Below are 23,753 nucleotides of genomic sequence, written 5' to 3'. Positions count from 1 at the left end.
ACTGATAACAGACCTGAGAGCCGAGGAGAACCAATCATGAGAGTGTTAATTAGCATTAATGAGATAAATACTGTGATTACCGGGAAAAGTAATAAAGCTTCAGTGCTGGTAAAACCAGGCACAACACTCCAGTTGGCCATGGGATGTAACCAGCTCTCTGATTGGTTGGAGAGCTAACCAGTGGGTTTTACAGCACTGAAGCCCAGAGTGTCACAGAAAGGCTAACAGGAGAAGCTAAAGGACTAAGCTAATGGATTAGCTAACAGGAAAAAGACAAGCAGCTGGAAAAAGGAAATGGAAATTAAAGAGGAAATTCAGGACTGGATTCCAGTTTTTAAAATGTTTTTTCAAATTCTGTTATTTATTCATGAATTCATAAATGTATTAAGTGTATAGACTGTTTTATGCTGTTTTGCAAATCTGAAGTATTTATCGATTAATTAATCATTCATTTATAAATTCTTTTTACAATTCCTTTAATGTAATGTTGTTAAACATTCACATGATCTTTTTAACCTTATCACAGCATATGCATTTTATTACAGAGCATGGCTTTTTAAACTTGTTCTTTGGACTCGTCACACTAACATGTCATCGTCGTCATGGTCGTTTGTGTCCTCCATGTTTTCTGACAGGATATGGAATTGAAAAGCAGGAAGCTGGTGTGTTTGAAATTAGCTGCAGATGAGTCAAACAGTTCCTAGCTGATTTGTTTTGGCTGTCTGTTGTCTCATTGCCGCCTGAAACACACACATACACACACACACAGGCCCACTGAGTATTGCAGTTTCCATAGCAACAGTAATAGTGATGGAGAGTGGGTTGGTGTTGGTGGGAGGGTTGCAGGGAGGTTGAGCAAGAGATCGACAGAGTGTGTTAAACTAAGGCAGTGAGTGAGGTAAGAGTGGAGCTGAGTGTGTGTGTGTGTGTGTGTGTGTGTGTGTGTGTGTGTGGGATGTTTTCTTTATTTTCTCTCCAGTGACACATTCATTCATTCATTCATCAGCCCTGCTCCCCTCTTCCCAGGTGGAGGGACAATGACGCTGGCTGCTTGACTATCTCCTCTCATTATCATTCCCCCTCCCCCTCCCCCTCCCCCTCCCCCTCCATCCGTCTCCCACTACAGCTGGATAAGCCAACCACTAACAGCTCGACTCTCCGTTACAGAACAGGGATTTGAAGATTGCATCCTCACATTTGTAATCAGACGTAGGAGAGGATTATCGCAAGGTCTCCTCCATCTTGTGCTCATCAGCTAGGGCGGCTGCTGAGACAAAAGGAGGGAGAGAAGAGGAGGCTGTGGAGGAGAGATCTCAGGCAGCTCAGTGGATGGTGTGGAGGTAAAGACAGAAAGGGAGGGAGAGAGGGCACCTGTGGATGAGAGGAGGAGGAGGAGGAGGAGGAGGAGGAGGAGAGGGAAATGAAGTCTTTCTAAGGAACTGCATCCATCACCCGTCTGATCGGAAAGGGAGAGGAAAGAGAGAAAGAAAGAGGCTCAGCAGCGAGTAGATCACTGCCAGAGGTAAGCTGCTGGAGGAAAACGTTCAAATCCTCTTTTCCCTTGAGGAATACACTCATCTGGTACGTGTGTGTGTGTGTGTGTGTGTGTGTGTGTGCATGTATGCAATTCTTATAGCATCTGTTTGTTGTGTATGTGTCTGTTTTGTGTTCCTGGGTGTGAATGTGACTGTGAGAAGGGTGTGCAGAGGGGTGTGATGGGGTCCAGCCCACCTCCTGTGGGGTGATTAACGACCAAGAGACACCGAACGTTGTTTCCTGGAATGAGTCAGAACCTGAAAATGTCACACACCTGTTACCTGCTCAATCTAAATTTGTTACAATTTTAAATCGTACACCAGGTTTTGGATATTAATCAAACATCTGAAACAGCATCTGACAAAAATGATATACACAAAATCAAGTTGAAATTATAATATCTTTTAAATGAAGTTTCTACAATTCAGATTCAAATAGAGACACTACATGCAGGGATGTAACAGCGAGCACTGACTTGTTGCCGTCTGAATCCTGTGACTCACTTCATGATGCTTTCGAACGCCACACGTCCTCATGATGTAATCCAGACCCAGTCAGCTGTTCGCATCAGCACAATCGCTCTGCAACTATTTTTAAATGATAGTTAAAGCTGGAGAGTTCACTTGTTCACCCTCGCTCTGAGAGTGAGATGATAGAAGAACAACACCACCATCATGTCTCTGTATGTATCTCTGTGGACACAGCTGGTGTCAGGATGTGTGGTTAGCTTAGCTTAGCATAAGGACTGGAAGCAGGTGGTTCAAATGTACATCTAGCATCCCCTCTGCAGCTCACTGATCAACATGTTGTGTCATGTTTAATCATGTGACTCTCCCCAAAGCACAAACTGCTATGTTTCCTCTTCTTTCTTTCTCAGTCTTTATGCTATGCTAGGCTAACTACATCAAGATTGACTAATAAAAAACAGCTATTGAACTATTTCTTTAAATTTGGTTGAAACCCAGCAGATATAGCCAGAGAGTTTGGGGGAAATGAACCAGTAAAGATTCTTATGTGACGTGTTTCCCCGTCTGAATCAGGTTGTTGTTGTTCCCGTCTATTGTGATGCTTTAATGCTGCTCTGTGCTTTTATCTTGAAAATCAAGCCGCTTGTTGAACTGTCTGCGTGTTTTGTCTGGCGTGTGCAGATTTTGCATCGACATGAGGTGAACTATGAACAGTTGCAGCAACATTTATTTAGAGAAGACGCTCTTGGTTTGAGAGCATATGGCAGTCCTCAGCATTAAAACACATCATGATTAAAACTGTGTCATATATAAAAACAGAAAACAGATTTTGGCAAGAAAACCCAGTAAATAGAAAGACCCCGATTCCCATTCAGGTTTCACTCAGTCTTATTTTGAAGAACTGACTCTCTCATGTGTCTCACATATGTCCCAATTCCATTCTTCATACTAACCGATGCTGTCTATACCACAGACAAACTACGACTACAACCCAGCTAAACTTTACAAAGAGAGGACAAACTGTTACACCAGAGACGTAACAGTTTGTTTTCTGAGCTGTGTTCTACCTGTGAGTAGCTCCTCCATTTTTATGTGGAACAATAGTGTACCTGTTGTTTTAGTTTGCTCACTGACTTTTTTGACTTTGCCGGTGTGATCACATTGCACTACAGAGTGCAGAGGATAGACTGTGTGACTGTGAGTGACACTGTCATCTCAGTCCCATTCAGTTCAGACTTCACATGTGATGTTACATGATTGCAAAGTTATCATTACTATGTAATCTGGCTGGTCATATACTGTCACTTCATTTATAAATTTGTCCATGTGAGATAAGAAGGAATGCATATTTGTATAAATAAATGTCACATAAATATAAAATGTAGGAAGTATCATATAGTAGCTCAGGGATCATGAAGAAAGCAGAAACATACCATCATAAGAGGAAGAGGAAGAAGAGGAAAAATTGAACCAAGTAACCAAACTTTAATCTGTGACAATCCGACATTTATAACTGTTTGTTACCCAGTGGCTGTCATGGTAGAGTATCCTCGTACGTCCAGGACCAGTCAGTGATAGACAGGCAGTCCGGTACCTGCTCTCACCAGTAGATGTCAGGCTTCTTCACACAGAGTGTGTTTGAAGTCACTCTTTAAATCATGAAACTCAGTCAGTGTAATAATCTGCTCTGCCACTGGTGATCAGATGCTTTTCCACTCTGTGCAGCAGTGATGTTCTGTGGCTCTGATACTTTTCCTGGTTCCACTTCACAGTAAGACTCCCCTTGTAAAGGATTTCTGAATTGTTGTAACTAGTTAATTAATTAGCTTGCTAACACTTTATAAATCATTTATAAGCTGTTATAACACAGTAGATAAAAATGGGCGACTGTGACCTGCTGCTTGCCAAATAGTGAGCCCACATGTATCTGTACTGTTGAGCCTCATATCTTTTGTTTTCATATCGTTTTCTCCATCATCAGCGTTTGTAGCTGCTGCTTCATCACCTTTGTTCAGTTACTATCAATGAACCACCAACAGCATCTTAATGGTCAAATCTTTTCATTTGACAGATCAGATTATGGCAGATCACATGATCATATCACATGACCACTGAAGCTACTATTATTTATAACTGGTAACTCATTAATAAATGGTGATGTGTTTTACACTTTACAATAAGGCTCCTTTTACCAGTTATAAATGGTAGTAACTCATCAGTAAGATTAATGAGTAGAAAGCATTAACTTGATCTTGCCAAATAGTGAGCCTGCATCAATGTATGAAAACTTTGTTATAATGTGTTTATAATTGTTTATTTATGATTTATAAAGTGTTGACAACCAAATGAATAACCTAATTACAAACCATATATAAATCCTTTATAAGGGTGGTCTTATTGTAAGACCAACTTGTGTTTAATCAAACGACCACACAGAAAGTTATTGTTCGATATTCCAGACCACAATGGTACAGATGATGATTTCGATCTGGTGAGTCTGGCTGCCATTTAAATTGTCAATGTGATTGTCTGTGCTCTGTGTGTGTTTGTGTGTGTGTGTGTGTGTGTGTTGTGTGTGTGTGTGTGTGTGTGTGTGTGTGTGTGTGTGTGTGTGTGTGTGTGTGTGTGTGTTGTCTCTCTGAGCTGATTGAGTGTGAAACATCCACATATTGTTTTATTTCTTCTTAAAGGTCTCCCATGGCAGAGGCCAGGCACCCTGAGTCGGAGCTGAACCAACAGGGGGGAGGTGTTTCCTTGGAATCAAGCGTCTCTGGTCAGTCCCTGTTTGACACCTCCCGGAGCTCCACGCAGGCAGAAGAACCCTCAGGTCTGGCTGCAGGACCAGGCCCCACCTGCCAGGAGGAGCCAAAGAACACTAACAATAAGATCTGTACTGCATCTCCTCCTACCAGAGAAACTAACCGCAGCAGCCTGAGGGTCAGCGGAGAGCCTGGTGAACAGGATCAAAGCCCGTATAAACACTGCGTGCCCCCCAGGGTGTCAAGCCGCCCTCATAGTCTGGCTGACACGTCTACACCCTCACGTCACCGCATGAATGCAGCCATTGACACGCCTCAGGCTGGCAGGACTCTACAGAGTCTAACACCAGCCTCTCTGCCTGTTCACAGGAGTCACTCAGACACGTTACCTCTGGTTCAACAAGCAGGGCCCCCCCAGGCTCCGGTCAGCCAGACCTGTGGCCTTGCTTACCACGGAGGAGATAAGAGTTTCCCAGAAGCTGAGAGTCGCTCCACACTAGCCTGCAAGCAACCCATGCAGCTGCAACAGTGCAACATCCTCACCACTATCTGCCGAGGGGTCAGCGGGGGAGACAGTGGTGCACAGCAGCCTCAGAGCGGGTGTGTCCGTGTCTCGCCCCCCAGGGCAGTGGTTAAAGTGGAGGGCGAAAAGGGCCATCTTCTCCCTCAGTGTGACAAGGGGCTGTGTTACAGCTCCTACCTCCCTCATGCCAATTTTGAAGACACATTTGCTGCCTACTGCCACCCCCAGCCCATCCCCGCCCCCTCCCAGCTCCTGCCACGCCTGGCAGGTGTAGAGCAAAGCTGCGACAGGCAGCGCCCAACTGTGCTTCCTTCAGTGACCAACCAACTCACCCTGCCTCGCCTCATCTCCTCTGTCAGTGAGACAGGCCTGGACGCCAAGCATCTGCTGCGGTGCTGCAACCTCAGCTGCTCCTGGGTCAGCTCGCTGCCCCCCGGTGGTGGACCACCATCCCAGAAACACTTCAGCGGAGAGGGATGCTGCAGCAGCCCCATTGGCCATGTTCGAACCAAGACCCGGGACATGGGGACTATGACGGGCCACAGAGAGATGAGGGACGTCGGGGTGCAGACAGGACAGACTGTCACACCTCATGTGTTCCCTCAGATCTGTCTATCAGAGGAGAGCAGACGCAGCATCTCCTCCAGCCAGACTCCATCACTGACAAACACCGACAGCAATGAAGGCAAGAAACCGGGGGGTGCTCCCAAGTCCCCAGTGAAGGAGGTGAAGTGGGATGCAGAGGGGATGACGTGGGAAGTGTATGGGGCCTCTGTGGACCCAGAGGAGCTGGGTCTGGCCATCCAGAGACACCTGGAGCTGCAGATCAAGGAGACGGCGAGCCGTGCGGCCAAACTGTCACGCCAAAACACCAACACCTCCCGGCAGAGCGGGAACACCAGCTGTCAGAGGAAGACGAGCAGAATGATGGGCTCCATCCGAACCTGCTGCACCCGGACCACCACAGCTGTGGACTGACTCACCCTCTGACTGACGGACAGGACAGTACCTGAACACTGTGTTCAGTAGCCAGCATGGCTGCTCGGAGCCTCAGCCTCAAATGTCACCTGTCTGATCAGAAGGTCTAAAGAAGACAGAACAATCTGCATCAATGGACAAGCTTCACATGAAATGTCTCATGATTAAAGATTTGTGTTGTTATTATTATATTCACTGAAATCAATAGAAAAAGCGCTGAAAATGAAACTACTGCTTAACTAACAACAGACTGATATTCCATCATTTTCTGTCTGTGGTTCAATAATCCAAGGATTGCAAATATGATTGTTCCAGCTGTGCACTGCCAGTGTGTTCAGAGGGCCGGTCCTCTTCATACACGAGACAGTACCTGTTCAGTGTAAAGCAATGTGATGCAACAGGACTGCAATAAACACTATGAATGTGCAGGGTGAAGAACATCATGTAATACAGTGAAAAATGTTAATGGAAAATACACATATACAGTGTTACCTCAACTTAACCCTAACCCTAACCTTTGACCCGTGGCTGGGGCCAACCCTTTAACCCCGCCCACTCCCTTCCTGCATCCTTGCTCTTTTGTTTGTTTTGGATGAAATTTAAATGATATGAGGCTGCCTGGAGATATTTTCTTCTTAACTATGAACGAACACAGGCATTTTCAATGACCATGAGACCAACGACACCGAAAACTTTGAAACTATTTTAAGACTCTGCCTGATTCTTCACCACTGCAGGGCCTGGACTCATGTGGGAACAGAGCGTACAATGATTGTTGTATGCAAACAAATACACCAGCTCTGTAGCATGTGGTAAATCACTGTTACAAACAAGAGTAAATAGTCCATGAACAGATCCTGGTGGAACTCTAAGGCAAAAGGATGAAACTTTGTATGATAAAAGTTAAGGAATTAGGTTTAGGGTGTGGTAACATTGGATGTGCTGCTATTTGAATTCTATGTAAGATTCCTCAAGTTAGGTTGTTTTATGCTCCCCAAAAAATCAACCAATCAACCACCTTTATTTAAGATTTTAAAAGACATGTGGTCACATAGTTGCTGTGCTGCACTAAAAAACAAAACCAGACATGAGACAGTTGTGTGTGTTCAGTGACTTTATGCAGAGTCTGATGGGAAAGCTCAGAAATAAATAACACATGGGATAAATCATTCTAATATTATATTGTTATTTAAAAATAATACATGTTTGTTTATCTCGCATACAATAGATTTAATACGTACATTAACATTTCATTTGTCTTATTCACATTTTATTTTATTTTTTCACCCGCACACTCCTCCACAAACATATTCCCGCTTTGCTCTTGCAGCATTCGAAACCTTCCTTGTTGCTTATAAGTTCATACCAATAATAGTTCAACAAATTTAGCTCATTGTATAATGATATATTTACATAATTTCATCTTTGTCTTACCTGATATCTCATAGGTGTCATCTGTCATTTTTAGGACTCCACAATAACCAGTAGAAGTGTCTGTGAGGGATTATTACAGTACCAGAGAGAAATCAATCAGAACTGAACTGAACACTTTTAATTACTGTGGGTTTTGAAACCAAGGTTCATTAAGAGAATTGTTGGATTGCTTGTTAAAATGTTGATTAATTGTATTTCATGGTGCTTCAGCTCTGTGGAGATGTAGACACAAAGACATTTCACTTCTGAACAACATAGAAACCTTTTGTGGGTCAAACAAATCCAGGACAGTTTCCCTGGATATTTCACTCTGTTTATGGTACATGTGTATTTTCCCTTCTACAATATAGACAATTGTCACCTGGTCTGAATGTGAGTATTAAATTCAACCTGTTCTGTCGCTCAGGGTGGGTGGTGGTGACCGTAGTCCCCATGGTTGTCATAGAAAACAGCAGACCTGCTTGTCATTCAGTCCATAATGTTAATATTGAAATGTGCTTTTCCTTTCACTATAGCATAAATATAAAATGTATCTTAGCAACCACTGGGCAGATCATGACGACCTCTGCTGTGGATATCCAGGTCCCCAGAGGATGACTGATTTTGATGACCTGCTTACCTTGTGTCTGATCACCATTAAGCCATAATGTCACATTTTGGCACAAGAAATATCAAAATCGAATGGATAGACTGACACTATGAACAGTTTCTGTTTGAACAGTGACATTAAAGTTGTGAAGTGGCTGATGATATTATTCTGATTTCAATCTGCTGATTGACAGTGGTATGTCACTGCTGCTAGCTTATGCCATACGGTAACTACTTCTTCAAGGCAACCGTCACCGATGTGATAAACACTATGTATCTGGAAGCTAAGCATGAGCTAAGATATTAGCTCCGGATGGCTAGCATACCATGTGAAGCCTTAACCATTAATCCTAGCTACATCGCGATAGGCGTTATATCAAAAGGTTTATTTTGGGTTGTCCATCCGTCTGTCCCACTCTCGTGGACGTGATAACGCCTTGACAGAACTTCTTCAAATTTGGCCCAAACAATCGGGAAATTTCCCCACTGTGGGACTAATACAGGAATATCTTATTCACTTGGACTCAAGGACAAACTGAATATATTTTGGTAAAGGTCAGTGTGACCTCATAAAAGATTCTTTAGCCATCACTCAAGACTTCACACATATAGACTCTAGATAAACAGGGATGCAACCTGATCCTGTAGGAATTGGTACATGGCCGCTTTGAGTGATATCTGCTAGATGAACATGAGTAGCACAGACAAGTAGTACAGCATGCCATTAACTCAATGCTGCTGTATCTTCATGCCACCATAGTCTTTCCTGTAGCTTCACCCTCAGGAAACACTTTAACCACGCCTGCGGGACAGCTGTGGTCCGCCACTGTGTCTCTCCAACACTTCAGTTTATATTGTGGGGTCAAAAGAACATGGCAGCCTCCAGGGGGCACTGGTGGGGCTTTAGTGTTGTTATTCTTGGATAGAATATTTACACAATTGAAAGTTATGTATGATGAAACTATAGGTGATGTATGAATACACCCGTTAATAGAACTATTGCATGCTTCATTGAAAACATGAAACATCACTGAATATCATGTATTTATAGTCCAGACAATAATAAACTCCACCACCCAATTTATTCCCTCATGTGTGATGTTACAGTCATACAGAATATATCAGCTCAGGAAGGAGCAGAAACACCATTAATGGAACATACACCATTTAGGTATAAAACAAGCCAATCAAACTTTTTGGTGTGCTTTGAACATGTACGTACAGAAAGGGGCGTCTTTATATCAGGTGGTTATAGAGGTGACAGATTTAAACAGCAAATAGTCACTATAGTAAACCACTATGAGATTCATCAGTATCACCTGTGAATGAATCACAGATTAAGAATGAAACACAGCTGTTCATTAAGGCTCTAGAAGATGGAGATCAGTTTGATCTCTGTATGTCCACTATAGAAATAGGTAGGACCAGGAAGTGTTCAGCATGGCTCAGCATAATGACTGGAAGCAGACTGCTTGTCTAGCTCCATCAGAAGAATCAAAACAATATGCATTAATGGAGTTTAAGTTGTGATCAAAATTGTACTTAATTGTACAACAGTAGATGTGTTTAATGAAGATACATTTAAATTAACTTTATATTTACATTTACATTTACAGACATTTGGTCATTTTACAGACACTTTTAACCAAAGGGGGGAGAACTCTAAAGCCTTGAAGTAAGAGATGAAACTTACATTCATCTTCTCATCTGACATTGTATATCTATTCTTTACCATTACAGTGGACAACACAATGTTACAGCAGAGAGACGCTATCATATAATATAATATAATATTTTTTTGATTTTGTGCAAACTCAAATTCTTCTCATATAACCATATGACTTCTTATGGTATTTTATGTAATGATAAAATATTCTCTGTGTCCACCAACTGAGATGACAGTCAGCTAGGTGGCATGACGCAAGAAGGGCTTTTTTAAAATCTGTATTCTCTTTTCTTTCTCTGTTTTTTTTTTTTTGTCTGTACTCTGCTTTATGCATTATGGCTAAATTTGAAAATAACTGCATCAGTGGTCGTTGTCTGTGTAGAGGCCCTCCATAATCATATTTTAAGTTTTACACGGGAATTGATGCTGAGTGTTTGTCTGTTGAAATTGATGTTAAAATGTTGTTTTAATTGTGTGTATCCAAGAAGAATGTGCCCAAATTTTGATGCCAGCAATAAAATCATAGAAACTCTGTGATCTGTGGATGTTAAGGAATCACTTCAAGACAGTTAAACCGTTGCACAAAAGACCATAGTGACTTAAGGGAAAAACTAGACCATCTAGGGTTGGATCGCTCTACTTTCTGCAGCTTGATGGTTGCTCTATGGTTTTATGCCACATGATCTTTTCAGTCACGTATAGTCAAGGTGTTTCATGTCTTTCTGTAAAATGTCTTCACTGCTGCAAATGCCTCAACTTTTCCCATAACTATGGAAATATTTAAAGAAATTCTATGCAACACCGTTTAGTAACTCCCTCAGCTAAGGAGAGATACAACCTTAAATGTCATACTTAAGTACAAAACTTGTTTTGTTTTTTTTGTGCAGCCAGCCCCTGATTTCTACATCTTGCCAGTTTACCAGTTTGTTCTACTGTTGTTTGCCTGTGTCTCAGGTTCACTACCCAAACCTTGCCAGTTGCCAGCCATGTCCAGCCTCCTCCTGGTCTGCAGGTCCTGTTTGGAATCACCAACTGACAAACTTCCTGCGTGCCCTGCTCTCCAACATACCTGGTGCTGGAACCCCTGCCCGAACCCTGCCTGCCAGTTCTGTCTCGGTCCAGCTCACTTACAACCCAGCTCTAAGACTTTTTGCAAGTTGTGCAATAAATACTTTAAAACTCCAAACTTCCTCTGAGTCTGTGTTCTGCTATTGAGTCCTAAAAACTCAAGGTGAGTTAGGTCAGACATAAGATCATGTCTATGTTTAAGTATCCAATAGAAGTTTCACACATGTGAGAGATATGGAATAGCCTTATTTGGGGTAGCTGTAACACACAAGCCACGTGATAACTTGGAGGTTTTTATTCACCCTTTCCAGGGGACAGCTTCAGAATTGGGATGGCATTACACTAGTTCACCTGTTAACATTTGTAATTGTCTGTTGCCTGTCTCCTCAGAGCGTCGAGCAACAGTAACTGTGGTACAAAGTGGCAGATTGCCAAGCACTGAACAGCTGAGAGCACTGGTGCAGCCCGCAGCCCGGTAACTACACGTCGTCTCCAGGGAAACACCAACTACAGGTTCCAACCAGAAAATTCCACAGCTACAGTGCAACTCATATTCTTCTCATGAGTGCGTTGATGTTTAGGTAAAATATTGTTTTAAACTTCATATTTCACTCGTAGACATCATAGTATCATTTAGTAGTATAGCTGTGTGGTAAAAAGGCCCAATTCATTATGTAATTTTATGTCATATATTATGTCTGTGATTATCAGATATTGCATTTATCCTGTATTAGTTTGCAGTTAATAAATGTCTTTATTCAAACTCAGTCATTGTCCTGTTGTGAGATCCTTTGAATCAAGAAGTCACGGCTTCTGATATTAGACTGATTGGATTCATTATATCAATTCATATTAATTAATTAATTCAGTAATTGGTAGACATATTCATCGCATTTTTAATTTCCCCTTTGGAGGCGATGCCTTAATTAAAAAGGAAGGCCTTTACTCAATTGCTCTAAGGTGAAAATACACAACATATATCCAAAAATATCACCGGTGTGTGATAAGTGCCATTTCTCAGAGTCAAGTCTTTCTCATAGTGCCCCAAAGTTGCACCTTTTTGGTGTGATATCTTCAAAAATATCTGAGAAATTATTAAAACTCCTTTAAATCCAGAACTTTTGCTTATTAATGTTGGTGTATCTCAAACATCGAGAAGGTAGAACTATTTAATTACTTTTTAACATGTTATTATTGTTTTTTCATGTCTCCTTTCTTTTTCAATTGTTTCTTAGATAATGTTCAATTCCCAAGGACAATCCTTATACCTTTGTAGCATCTGTTTTGTTGCTGTGAATGTAAATTAATATAATTTTATAATCCTTTCTAACTATGAAAGTGAGCACTGGTACACCGGTTTAGGCCTACTATGCGTATAACTTTCTTTGGCTCAATAAAACATTTGATTGAAAATATATATATTCAAAGGCATTTGTATGCTACAGTGAAGACAGTAAATACACTGATGAAGCAGGATGAACAGTATAAACACAGTACGTACTGTGATGATGCAGTACGAACTGGAGCGGAAGTGTGGGCGGAGCTAATCAGTCTACATGACAAAATGGCTGCGACCATGAAGAACGTGGATGAGATTCGGAATCGAGTAATACTTGGGGAATTTGGTGTGAAGAATGTAAGTAGGAGTCTAACACTGGGTTTTTATTGCATATTACTCTAGTTGTGACTTCCAAGTTCCTCTCTGCTGTTGCACTGACCTGCACGTGAACGTCAGCTCGTGTGGTACCGACACGAGCTGTAACGTTACCTGTGTTTGACATGAGCTAACTTTATCTGCAGATAGTCAGGTTTTTGTATGAAGACGTCATGTATCTGACTGATACAGTCGAGTTGTGACGTATAGAATACCAGGCGATAAATACACTGATAGTAAATCCATTGTCATGAGAATGGGGGCACATAAATTGGGAGGTCTGTGGTCCTCCCCGGGGAAACTTCTAGAGTTGCACACTTCATTTCCTGCATTCTTGTCAGTTTTTTTGCATCAGTTTGTGGGATTTCTGCAACAGTTTATGGTCAAATAGCAAGTTGTACTGTACTGTACTGTCCCCTACTACTACTATCAGATGATTTGTTTGTTTATGTTATCATTTATTTGGCATCATAAAAGTTCCGCAACTGGACTGTTGCTAAGCAACATACACACCTTCCTGAACTGCAGTGTGCGCACTAGCTTGCTACTCTGTCTATACGTTACCTCAGGCCAGCTTCATTTTTGCTCTAATTTGTCGAGGTCGCTGATGTCATGTCATTTGAGCACACCTGGAGGAGTCCGCTGAAGTATCCAGGCACGTTTTTTACAATCTAACATAGTTAACAACCGTTAATGTCACGCTAATTAACCGTTAATAGAACACCTGTAAAGTGGAGTGATACATGCAGTTAAAAGTCCCAGTGCTGTTATACTCTATATCAGCACTCAAGGAATGCCTCTCGTCCCATCAAATTACTTGGTCGGAACTAATTGTTGTATAAATGTCTTATGTGAATGAAAAAACAAAGTTGGTTCTCAGAGTGATTCAGGTGATTTAAGTTTGTTTGCAATTGTAAATTACTTTTATTTTGTGTTGATCCAGTATGGACGTCATGTATGCCCTTTTCAATTTATACCATCCTTAGGCCTGGACAAACACTTTTTAAAATGTCAAGCTGTTTCTTTGTGAATCCTGACTATAGTCTACAAACTCTCTGCCTCTTGACTGGTCCTTCCTGCATGAGGTTCACATTTTAGATAGATAGATACTTTATTTATCCCCTAGGGGAAATTCATGTGTCTATTAGCTCATCGTTGATGATGATGATGATAATAATAATAATAATAATAATAATAATAATAATAAAAACAGTTAATAATAAATAAACAATAATAATTAGATTAGTCCACTCCTTCGGCTGAGGTGTTGTATAGCCTGATGGCAGTGGGAACAAAGGATCTCCTGAACTTCTGCAGCGCAGTGAGATGAGACGTTTGCTGCTGCTCCTCTATCCTGCTAGAATGTTGTGGAGAGGATGGTTGGTATCGTCAAAGATGGCCTCCATTTTACCCAGCAGCTTGTCCCAGCAGACAGCAGTATAAAAGAGTACACTGTCCACCACTGACTGATAAAACATGTGCAGCATTTCACTGCAGACATCAAAGGACCTGAGCTTCCTGAGGAAAAAGAACCGGCTCTGCCCCTTTAGGTAGATGGCATCTGTGTTCAGGGACCAGTCCAGTTTACTGTCCAGGTGCACACCTAGGTATTTATGAGTGTGCATCACCTCAGTGTCCTTCCCTCCAATTTTGACTGGCTGAAGGGTGGGCCTAGACCTCCGAAAGTCCATGACCATCTACTTGGTCTTGGAGGTGTTGAGAAGGAGGCAGTTCTTGTCGCTCCTTTCACTGAAGGCCATCGTCAGATCCCTGTACTCCTCTTCCTGCCCGTTCCTGATACGCGCCACAATAGCTGTGTCATCCGAGTATTTCTGGATGTGGCAGGACTCAGAGTTGTATTTAAAGTCGGCTGTATACAGAGTGAACAGGAACGGAGCCAGAACAGTCCCCTGTGGAGCCCCAGTGCTGCTCATCACTGTCCCTGAGACACAGTTACCCAGCCTGACGTACTGTGGTCGTCTTGTCAGGTAATCCACAATCCAGGACGTGAAGCAGGGATCCACCCCCATCCCTTCCAGCTTGTCTTTAAGGATGGGGGGTTGGATGGTGTTAAATGCACTTGAAAAATCAAAGAAAAATAATCCTCATGTAACTACCTGGCTCATCCAAGTAAGAATGGGCCGGTGGAGCATGTAAAGGACGGCATCATCCACTCCAATATCTTCTTTGTAGCTGAACTGTAGGGGGTCTAATGCATGTTCAACCTGTGGCATCAGAAGGTGGAGAAGCAGCCGCTCCAGGGTCTTCATGATGTGTGATGTGAGGGCCACCGGACTGTAGTCATTTATTTCAGCCGGTCGTCCTACTTTAGGGACCGGAACAAGACATGATGTTTTCCACAGGACCGGTACCCTCCCTGTTTGAAGGTTTAAGTTAAAGATCCTCTGGAGAGGCTCAGCCAGCTGGGCTGCACAGTTCTTTAACAGCCTCGGACACACACCATCCAGGCCTGGTGCCTTTCCAGGACGTAGCCTCTTGAGCTCCGCCCTCACCTCCTCTGCTGTAAAGAACAGGAGGCTTGACCCAGTGTGGAGGGAGTTGCAGCTGCAGTGTCAGGTTGTGGAGGAGATGCTGTAGGAGAAGCTGCAGCTGAAGCAGTGAGAGAGAGAACAGGTGAGGCTGTGTCACACCTGTTGTAGAAGAGGTTGAACTCATTGGCCTTGTCCACATCACCTGATGTTGCCTGGCTGTTCTTCTCTTTACAGCCAGTGATGGTCCTCATCCCCTTCCACACCTCTCTGGTGTTGTTGTGCTGCAGCTTCCTCTCTACTTTCTTTACTTAGTCCTCCTTCACCTGCTTTAATCTCCTCTTCAGCTCATGTTGCAAACACCTGAGCTTCTCCCTGTCTCCATCCCTGAAGGCCTCCTTTTTCTGCTTGAGGAGGGTCTAGATGTTACTGGTGATCCAGGGTTTGTTGTTTGGAAAGCAGTGTACAGTTCTTGCTGGTATTACAGTGTCCATACAGAAGTTAATGTAGTCCGTGGTACATTCAACCATTCTGTCAAGGACAGGGTCCTTGCTTTTATAATTTTCCTGTGACTCCAACAATACATTCCAGTCTGTTCACTCAAAACAGTCTTTTACAGACTCACTGGCCTCCGGGGTCCAGTCATGAATGAGCAGGTGGTTGCAGCCTGCCTCAGTACACAGGGCTTGTAGGAATGCTGAAGAAAAAACTGTTTATGATCTGATCTGCCAAGTGGTGGTAGAGCTGAAGCAGTGTAGGCCTCCTTGACATTTGCATACAACACATCAAGTGTCTTATTTTCCCTTGTGGGACAGTCAACACACTGAGTGAAGCCAGTCAGGTGAGAGGCGAGAGTGACATGGTTAAAATCCCCCGATATTGCAATGAATGCATCAGGGTGTGAATGACGTCACACGCGACTGCAGGCTCTGCTCGTGGTTGAATGTAAACAACAATGGTGAGGATGTGTGAAAACTCCCTCGGTACATAGTACGGTCTAAGACCAACTGCCAGCAGTTCAATATCCCGACAGCAGATCTTCTCCTTCACTGTGATGTGACCGGGGTTGAACCATCTATTGTTCACAAGCAGAACCAGACCTCCATCTTTATTCTTCCCACTTGCTCTGGCGTCTCTGTCCGCTCGTTCTGCAATGAAGCCGGGTAAATCCACACAACGGTCGAGAGTGTTGTCGTTAACCAGGTCTCTGTGAAACACATGAGACTACACTCACGATATGCTCGCTGGTTCTTCACAAGTGCCTCCCGTTCATCACACTTGTTAGCCAGGGAGTTGACATTTCCCATGAGGATCGATGGTAGAAAAGGCTTATATCTCCGTCTCCTAGCCTTTAGCTTAGCCCCGGCTCTGCATCCACAGTACGGCTTCTTCAGCTCAGCCGGTATGGGATGTTTAACTCCATATCTGGTGAACTGTAAAGCCAGGAGTTCTTTCTTTGTGTATTATTTTCTCCCTCGTCAGATGAAACAACGACGTAGAATAAAAAACATCAATCGGCAAAAAATATACAAATATATTATATATTTAGCAAGATTTAAGATGAAACCGATGAATCCTCTGAAGGTCTGATCAAAGCTCAGAAAATAAAATGCAAACACTGCAGAGATCTAAGATCTAATTACTTTGGACTCATTGATACTTCAGCACCTTTGAGAACTGGTCGGGTGGAGTGATGGTCACCCACCAAGGTTTAAACTGCCATTATACTTTATGCCATTATACTGTTTCATTAATAGATAAAACTCCTTTGACAAATGCACATGTTGTAAATATTGAGGATGAAGTATTGTAATTATTTTTATTATTGATTGATTGATTGATTGATTGATTGATTGATTGATTGATTATTTGTTGTTTTTCAAGGTTTATACAACAGATTATCCTGGAAACTACCCTGGCTATGATGACACTTGGGATTTGGAAAAATTTCAAAAGGTACATTTTTGTTATTTAATCCCTGAAATTGGCGGCTGGTGAAGTGTGTTGGATTTGTCTGTAAGTCAAGTGTTTGACATTAGTTTACACTGTCTCAGACTTCTGCTGAACAGTGCCTCCCATGCACTGATGTATTTGATTTAAATGATGTTTTTTGGGTTTCTCTTACCTCCCTCATGGCTCTCTCCTTCCTGCTGCTCTCTCTGTATGTGCAGCAGCATTCACACATTTTACTGTGGAAAATTGAGTTTTGTGAACAAATATGTTGTTTATGTCAAGTTCAAACCTTTATTCTCTATCTTCATGAGGACATTCTTAAAAAGAAATATTTATTCTGCAGAAATGTATTTTATGGAGATAATACCAACTAACTTATTTATTAACTTAAGGTTCTTTTATGCATTTTGCACAGAAACCTTTACAAACGGGAGGAGGATGGCTGATGGAGACTTTATTCTTTTTCTTCATTTTTAATTAACGTATAAGATATGTATATGCATATCTAACGTATTCACATGTATCTAAGAGAAGAATGTGCAAACTGAATTGTATCATATTTTAAAAAGAAATACAGAATTTACTAATTTTATTTATGTGCAGTCAAACTTTGTTAAAAGTATCAGGAGTTTGTTTTGAACCTGTGAACACTGAATCAAACTGATGTGAGCTGGCTGGATGGTAACGCTCCTGTTAAGTGAAGATCTGTCTGTCTGCAGAACTTCAGAATTGACGTGGTGCATCTGGATGAGAGCAGCATGGAGTTTGACATGGTGGGGATAGATGCAGCCATCGCCAACGCCTTCAGAAGGATCTTACTAGCTGAGGTGGGATTCCCATTCAATCGTGTTTTGTCCTCTGTGTCACTTGGTGGCTCCAGAGGACACGAACACAAGAGAGAGACAGGACAACACATGCAACAATAATCTATTCTCTCCTCCAGAGGAGCCTTGGGATGTGGGGGGGGGGGGCTCGATGTGTTTATGGCCCACCATAGTGTGATTAGTGTGTCATCCATATAACTACGTGATGTAGTGCTGACCGATAAATCATATTTTCACCATCATCATGAACATGTGCAATAAACACGTAACGACATCAAGACTGAGAGAAACTTGATGAATTTGAAAAAATAATTGTATTCACGCACGGCATATATTCACACGGTCAAGCTGCAGCACCTGCACCACATGAACCGGAAAACAAACTGCTTAATGTTCTCTACAGCGTTTTGGTGTCGGGCTGCAGCCTCTCTGACGCACACACACACACACACACACACACATACACACATACACACACACACACACACACACACACACACACACATACACACACACACACACACACACACACACACACACACACACACACACACACACACACACACACACACACACACACACACACACACACACACACACACACACACACACACACACAGTGGAGACTAGTGAGAAGTGAACTTTTTACTGGAGCTGACAACAACTACAGTCATAAAAAAGCTACATTTTCAACTTCTCCATCCATTGTTTTACACGAGCGAAGTGTGCTTTGCTGCTTTAGAACAAATTTTTTAAATACTAATCCTGTTGAAAATTTTATTGTTTTTAAAAAATAATAACAACAAATATGGGTATCAATAAAGAGCCAGATAAGCTGTACTGTATTGATGAGATGAATGTAAGATTATATAGCTACACCTGATGAGAGAACCTCCACTGTCTCACTGCTGCAGACTCAACATGAGCCTCCAGAGACTTTGAGAAAACCTGCATTCACACTCAGGGAACATGTGACTTGTCAGAAGGAGCCTGGACACAAGGGTCATCGTGACTGTAATGTTAGCTAGCATGATGGTGGAGGAAGACACAGGAACTGCATATGCACACTTCAGTAATTGTTTATTTATCGCAAGGCATATCGTCATCGCAATATTGAACAATGTTATCGCACATCGCAGATTTACTTCATGTGGTGCAGGCCTAATGTAGATATAAGATGTTGGAGGTTTTTCACCTGGTTAAGGTTTGACACATCACTTTTTCTACCCAATTAGTTTTTTTTCTATAAAGCTAAATGTGAAGAAGAAACTGACATTTTGTGCATCTGCGTTTCTTAAAGAAAGTTTTTAGATTTTTAAATATATTGTGAAAGCTTTGCATTGTTTTTGCTCACAGGTGCCAACCATGGCTATAGAGAAGGTGTTTATCTATAACAACACGTCCATCGTCCAGGATGAAGTGCTGGCCCACAGATTAGGCCTCATCCCCATCAAAGCTGACCCCCGCCTGTTTGAGTACAGGAACACTGGTAAGACAAGCTGACCACAGATCTGCCATCACTAAAAGTCATATGAGTGGGTTTGTTGTTGGGTAGCATTTTGTTAAATAATCATCCAATATGAAATCTGCTTATAAAATACAAATCCCTTTTACTGCTTCGTGGAATCTAATTAGGTTTAACATTAGCATATAAATAAAGTTAATAATACCTCAAACCCACTTTATTGTCAATCTAATTCATGTTGATGAGCTGTAGCTCCAACCTGAGGATGATCTGAACAGCATAAGATGTGAAATACTGATTTCATATGTGTCTGACACAATGAAATATTTCCACCAGCCAATTGCTCCAATTACTGGAGACTTTGGTAATTGACGAGGTTAACCGATATTGCTATGATATGCATGAAAGTTTATTTGATTAGCTGATCGTTTCACCACCCCTGTATGTCATATTTTAGTACATGGTATGTCTTCCATTACTTTTCTAAGTACTGCAAATAATCCAAATGTATGTATATGTGTGTGTATATATGGAGAGCGAGTTGAACATGCTCTGTTATGCTTTGTTTATTCCAGGTGAGGAGTCTACAGAGGAAGAAGGTTCAGAAATAGACACAATTCAGCTGCAGCTGAAGATTAAATGCAGTAGGAACCCCAGAGCCAGCAAAGACTCCTCTGACCCACGAGAGCTGTATCTGAACCACATGGGTAGGTTTCATGGAGGATTGCGGATATAGACGTACAAGCAGCAGGTGTGACCAGGAAACACAAACAAATGAGTGAATCGAAGATAATGCATCACATCAAGGCACTGATATAAGAAGGTCAGACATTAATGTGATTGTCTGTCTCACCTCAGTTTATTCCAGGGACATAAAGTGGGTGCCCATCGGGAACCAAGCAGACGTGTTTGCAGACTCCAGCATTGGACCCGTACATGACGACATCCTCATCGCTCAGCTGCGACCGGGGCAGGAGCTGGACATTATTATGCACTGTGTCAAAGGACTGGGTGAGTGTTAGAGCTCAGTGTAGAAGAGCAGATATAGGAATGGAACAAATGCATTTTTATTAACATTTACATTCCTGGCCTGAGATCTGAATATGTGACGACAGAATCATGGGAGCCTGTGGTTTCTTCCAGAGCGTTCATCTAAAATATGGAATAATGGAATACATCAGTGACAAAGTATTTTAACCTTAATGTTTAGTTAAAATATAAAATGTGAAACTCATCTCAATAGAAAAGCCTACACTTTGACAGGCTGCATGCTTCGACTCAGCTCACATACAACATGACCTGTTATCAGTCTACACACTCTCATATGTACCACCATATGCATAGTATCAGTATTTTCTGCTGCCTGACGCTGAAGTGTGCTCCCTGTTGTGTGTTCAGGGAAGGACCACGCAAAGTTCTCTCCAGTGGCCACGGCCAGTTACCGCCTCCTGCCGGAGATCACGCTCCTGGAGCCAGTGGAGGGAGAGAAGGCAGAGCGCTTAAAACGCTGCTTCTCACGAGGAGTTATCGACCTGGAAGATGTTGATGGTAAGAAAGAAGTCACCTGACTCATCTGTAAACCCTGTGTACTGTGTACACGGCAGAATGTTTGTGTCAGCTGAGGATCTGTTTGTCTATGAGTGGATTTGTTTGTCTCGTGCACACATGCATGTGGGTGACACAGTACTCGTATCATTCCAATGATCTTAAACAATAAAACAGAAAAGAAGAAGACTGCTTACTAGTAAACGTGGATGTAAACAACGCCGTCTTCAAACCTTTAAGAAAAGTCTGTGGCCCAAAACACCTTAGGTTTTCTGCTTAAGAATGACACTTCAGCTTTAATTTCCCCTTAGCTGAGGGGGTTAAGGGTGTTGCACAGAATCTCTTAAAAGGTTTCCTTAGTTAAGGAAAAAAGTCGAGGAATTTACAGTAGTGAAAGAGATGTTATAGCAGTAATATTCTACTGTTTCCATGGAGACTGTTGATTTGCTGCCATTAGCACTTGTGATAGATAGATAGGAATGGTTCATTGTCATGGGAAATAAAGAAAAAACTGTTACAATAAAACATTCTCACCATTTCATCGTTTATGTGACGTAGATTTCTGTCTGTTTTCTACAGTCCAGCTGTGCCCAGGAACTGGACTGGAAGAGAAGTTAAACGATAATTATCAGGATTCAGAAGGATCTATTGGCAGAAATGCAATACAATATTCATGATTATGTTTTCATTAGTGTATAATCACCCGAAACTAAGAATCATTGAGTTTTAATTAGCTTAGAGGAAGCCTTTCATATCTACATAGGGAGCAAGTCCTACGGGTGAGAGGAGGGGTATTTACTTGGTTGCAGACTGAAGCCTTACTGCTAGTTGTCACCAGATCCTACACACCGGTCCTTTACAGACTTGGATGAGTCTGCAGTGAGTCTGTGTAAATGTCATCATCTGTGTCTTTGTGTCGTCCACCTCAGGGGAAAAGGTCGCCAAAGTTGTGAACAGTCGCCTGGATACCTGCAGCAGGGAAGTCCTCCGACATGATGACCTGAAGAACGTGGTGAAACTCGGCAGAGTGCGAGACCATTTCATTTGTACGTTCATACACATTGTTCATGTGCATGCTGCTTTAAAGACAGCGCTCAGACTGCGGGCTCAGGGCTCACTTTAAAGGAACAGTCTGATATTCTGAGAAGCCAAGAGTGAAATGTGCAACAGTGTAACATTAAAGGGATGGCTGATAGATGTGGGGTTGTGTGAGGTAGTCACACATAGTCAGTGTGTTACCTGCAGTAGATTCAGATCACGGGCTGCCAGTTGGTAGAGGCAGCAGGAAACACGGTACAGTAGCAGAGTGATGTGTTGCTGTGCACGGGACCATGAGAAAAAAACGTGTTTTAGACACTTTTAAAAGACACCCAACGAAACAATCCATTATCTGTTTAAATGTATGATTCATGTAGAATATTTTCAGCAGTTTATCTTCACGTGACAACAGCACTGTACTTTGGCACTACATCTACAAAATTCTAGTATCTTCAATACAGTGCGCTCCATGGGTGCGCTTGCGCGTAGGAATACGGTAGTTCAGCAGTTGAGAAAATGTAGTGCCAAAGGAAAGTGCTGTTTTAAAACACTGTTTTAAAATGAAAACGATCTCCATCCATACCAACACACCTGAAAACAAATATCACATGACCATTCATGTACACTGGGCAGATGCGAACCGGTGTAAACAGGAAGCAAATTGTCCACTCTGCAATTGGTTAGTTCCAGAAAATACTCTGAACGAAGAACAGCAAAGACAGTCGTAGCATAAAAAGAGAGAATGTACCTGAACAACAGCTGCTAGCAAAGACAACAAGGTCAGTAACACTCGTAATTAATTATCATGTTGTATTCACCACTGGTAGTCGAGGAAGAGAAGACGTGGCTGTGAGTGTCTATGTCATTGTCTCCAAACGTCTCTGTTTCTGTCTGTCCAGACTACAATGCAACCCTTAAAACAGGTCCAGCAGAGTTTCCAAAAGTCTCAGTTTTGGCGCTCACAAACCCCAGAGTCGTGTGAACCGCAGGTGTAAAAGTAGCAAAAGTGATGTTTTAAAACTAAACCGTAGCAGTGTGGACGTAGCCTGAGCATTAAGACTGGAGACAGAGGCAACAGCTTCTCTGGTTCTGTCTGAAGGTAACACAATCTCCCTCCCAGCAACTTAAACACTCAGGAAATCAATATTAATGTTTCCATGTGACTCTTTACATTGCTCCTTTTTTTTTTTTTTTTTTTTTTAAATCTGTCTTGTGCTGAAATAGAAATGTCTTATACTGTGGATCTCTTTCCTTACACAGTTACTGTGGAGTCAACTGGCATCCTCGCTCCGGATGTCCTGGTCACAGAGGCCATCAAAGTCCTCATGGCCAAATGTCAGAGGTTTCTCAGTGAACTGGACTCTCCTGACATGGAGTGACATGACAACTAAGATCTGATGTCGAAATATGTTACAGCTGACGTGAGCTTGGATTTGTGATGCTCTCAGTGGAATGGCTCTGTTCTAACTCAGCTGTATTGATAAAAACGATACTGTGTTTTCAGAGGGCAGATGTTTTGATGGTTGGTAGATTTGCTTGTAAGTATGTATATACTGCTGTCTCTAGTTTTTATACCACTCTTGATTTATTGAGGAGCCTGGTTTTCCTTAAATCAGCATGTTGAATTAGATAAAACATCCCCAATAATGTCCAGACATACTGTACAATTTTCTGTATGGATCTGTGATAAAATAATAAAACAAAACAAATAAAAGAGATGTTATTACAGGATGAGTGTAGTCTATATATAGTACATGTTTCTTCAG

At 42.1% G+C, this 23,753-nt stretch overlaps 2 protein-coding genes across 2 annotated transcripts; both read left to right on the top strand.

Annotated features, from left to right (window-relative positions):
- Positions 1–963: 963 nt before the first annotated feature.
- On the top strand, positions 964–10,488 carry si:dkey-191g9.7 (uncharacterized). Its single transcript, XM_056396395.1, has 2 exons — positions 964–1,522; positions 4,694–10,488. Exon 2 carries the CDS (start codon positions 4,701–4,703, stop codon positions 6,261–6,263), a length of 1,563 nt encoding a protein of 520 aa, XP_056252370.1. The 5' UTR covers positions 964–1,522; positions 4,694–4,700; the 3' UTR covers positions 6,264–10,488.
- Positions 10,489–12,557: 2,069 nt separating this feature from the next.
- polr1c (RNA polymerase I and III subunit C) lies at positions 12,558–23,718 on the top strand. The gene is made up of 9 exons (XM_056396401.1): positions 12,558–12,655; positions 17,047–17,118; positions 17,835–17,942; positions 19,296–19,428; positions 19,980–20,111; positions 20,263–20,415; positions 20,803–20,952; positions 21,879–21,995; positions 23,248–23,718. Exons 1-9 carry the CDS (start codon positions 12,584–12,586, stop codon positions 23,364–23,366), a joined length of 1,056 nt encoding a protein of 351 aa, XP_056252376.1. The 5' UTR covers positions 12,558–12,583; the 3' UTR covers positions 23,367–23,718.
- The last annotated feature ends 35 nt before the right edge of the window (positions 23,719–23,753 follow it).

This window comes from Seriola aureovittata, chromosome 14, assembly GCF_021018895.1.
Source record: "Seriola aureovittata isolate HTS-2021-v1 ecotype China chromosome 14, ASM2101889v1, whole genome shotgun sequence".
Classification (NCBI taxonomy): Eukaryota; Metazoa; Chordata; class Actinopteri; order Carangiformes; family Carangidae; genus Seriola; species Seriola aureovittata.
This window is presented reverse-complemented; position numbering and strand designations above follow the sequence as displayed.

Excerpts from the sequence above, each read along its gene's own strand:
- si:dkey-191g9.7 (XM_056396395.1), top strand. The coding sequence starts at position 4,701 with ATGGCAGAGGCCAGGCACCCTGAGTCGGAGCTGAACCAACAGGGGGGA.
- polr1c (XM_056396401.1), top strand. The coding sequence starts at position 12,584 with ATGGCTGCGACCATGAAGAACGTGGATGAGATTCGGAATCGAGTAATA. Across the intron at positions 17,119-17,834 it reads ATTTGGAAAAATTTCAAAAG|AACTTCAGAATTGACGTGGT; the intron begins GTACATTTTTGT and ends GTCTGTCTGCAG. Across the intron at positions 20,953-21,878 it reads CGACCTGGAAGATGTTGATG|GGGAAAAGGTCGCCAAAGTT; the intron begins GTAAGAAAGAAG and ends CGTCCACCTCAG.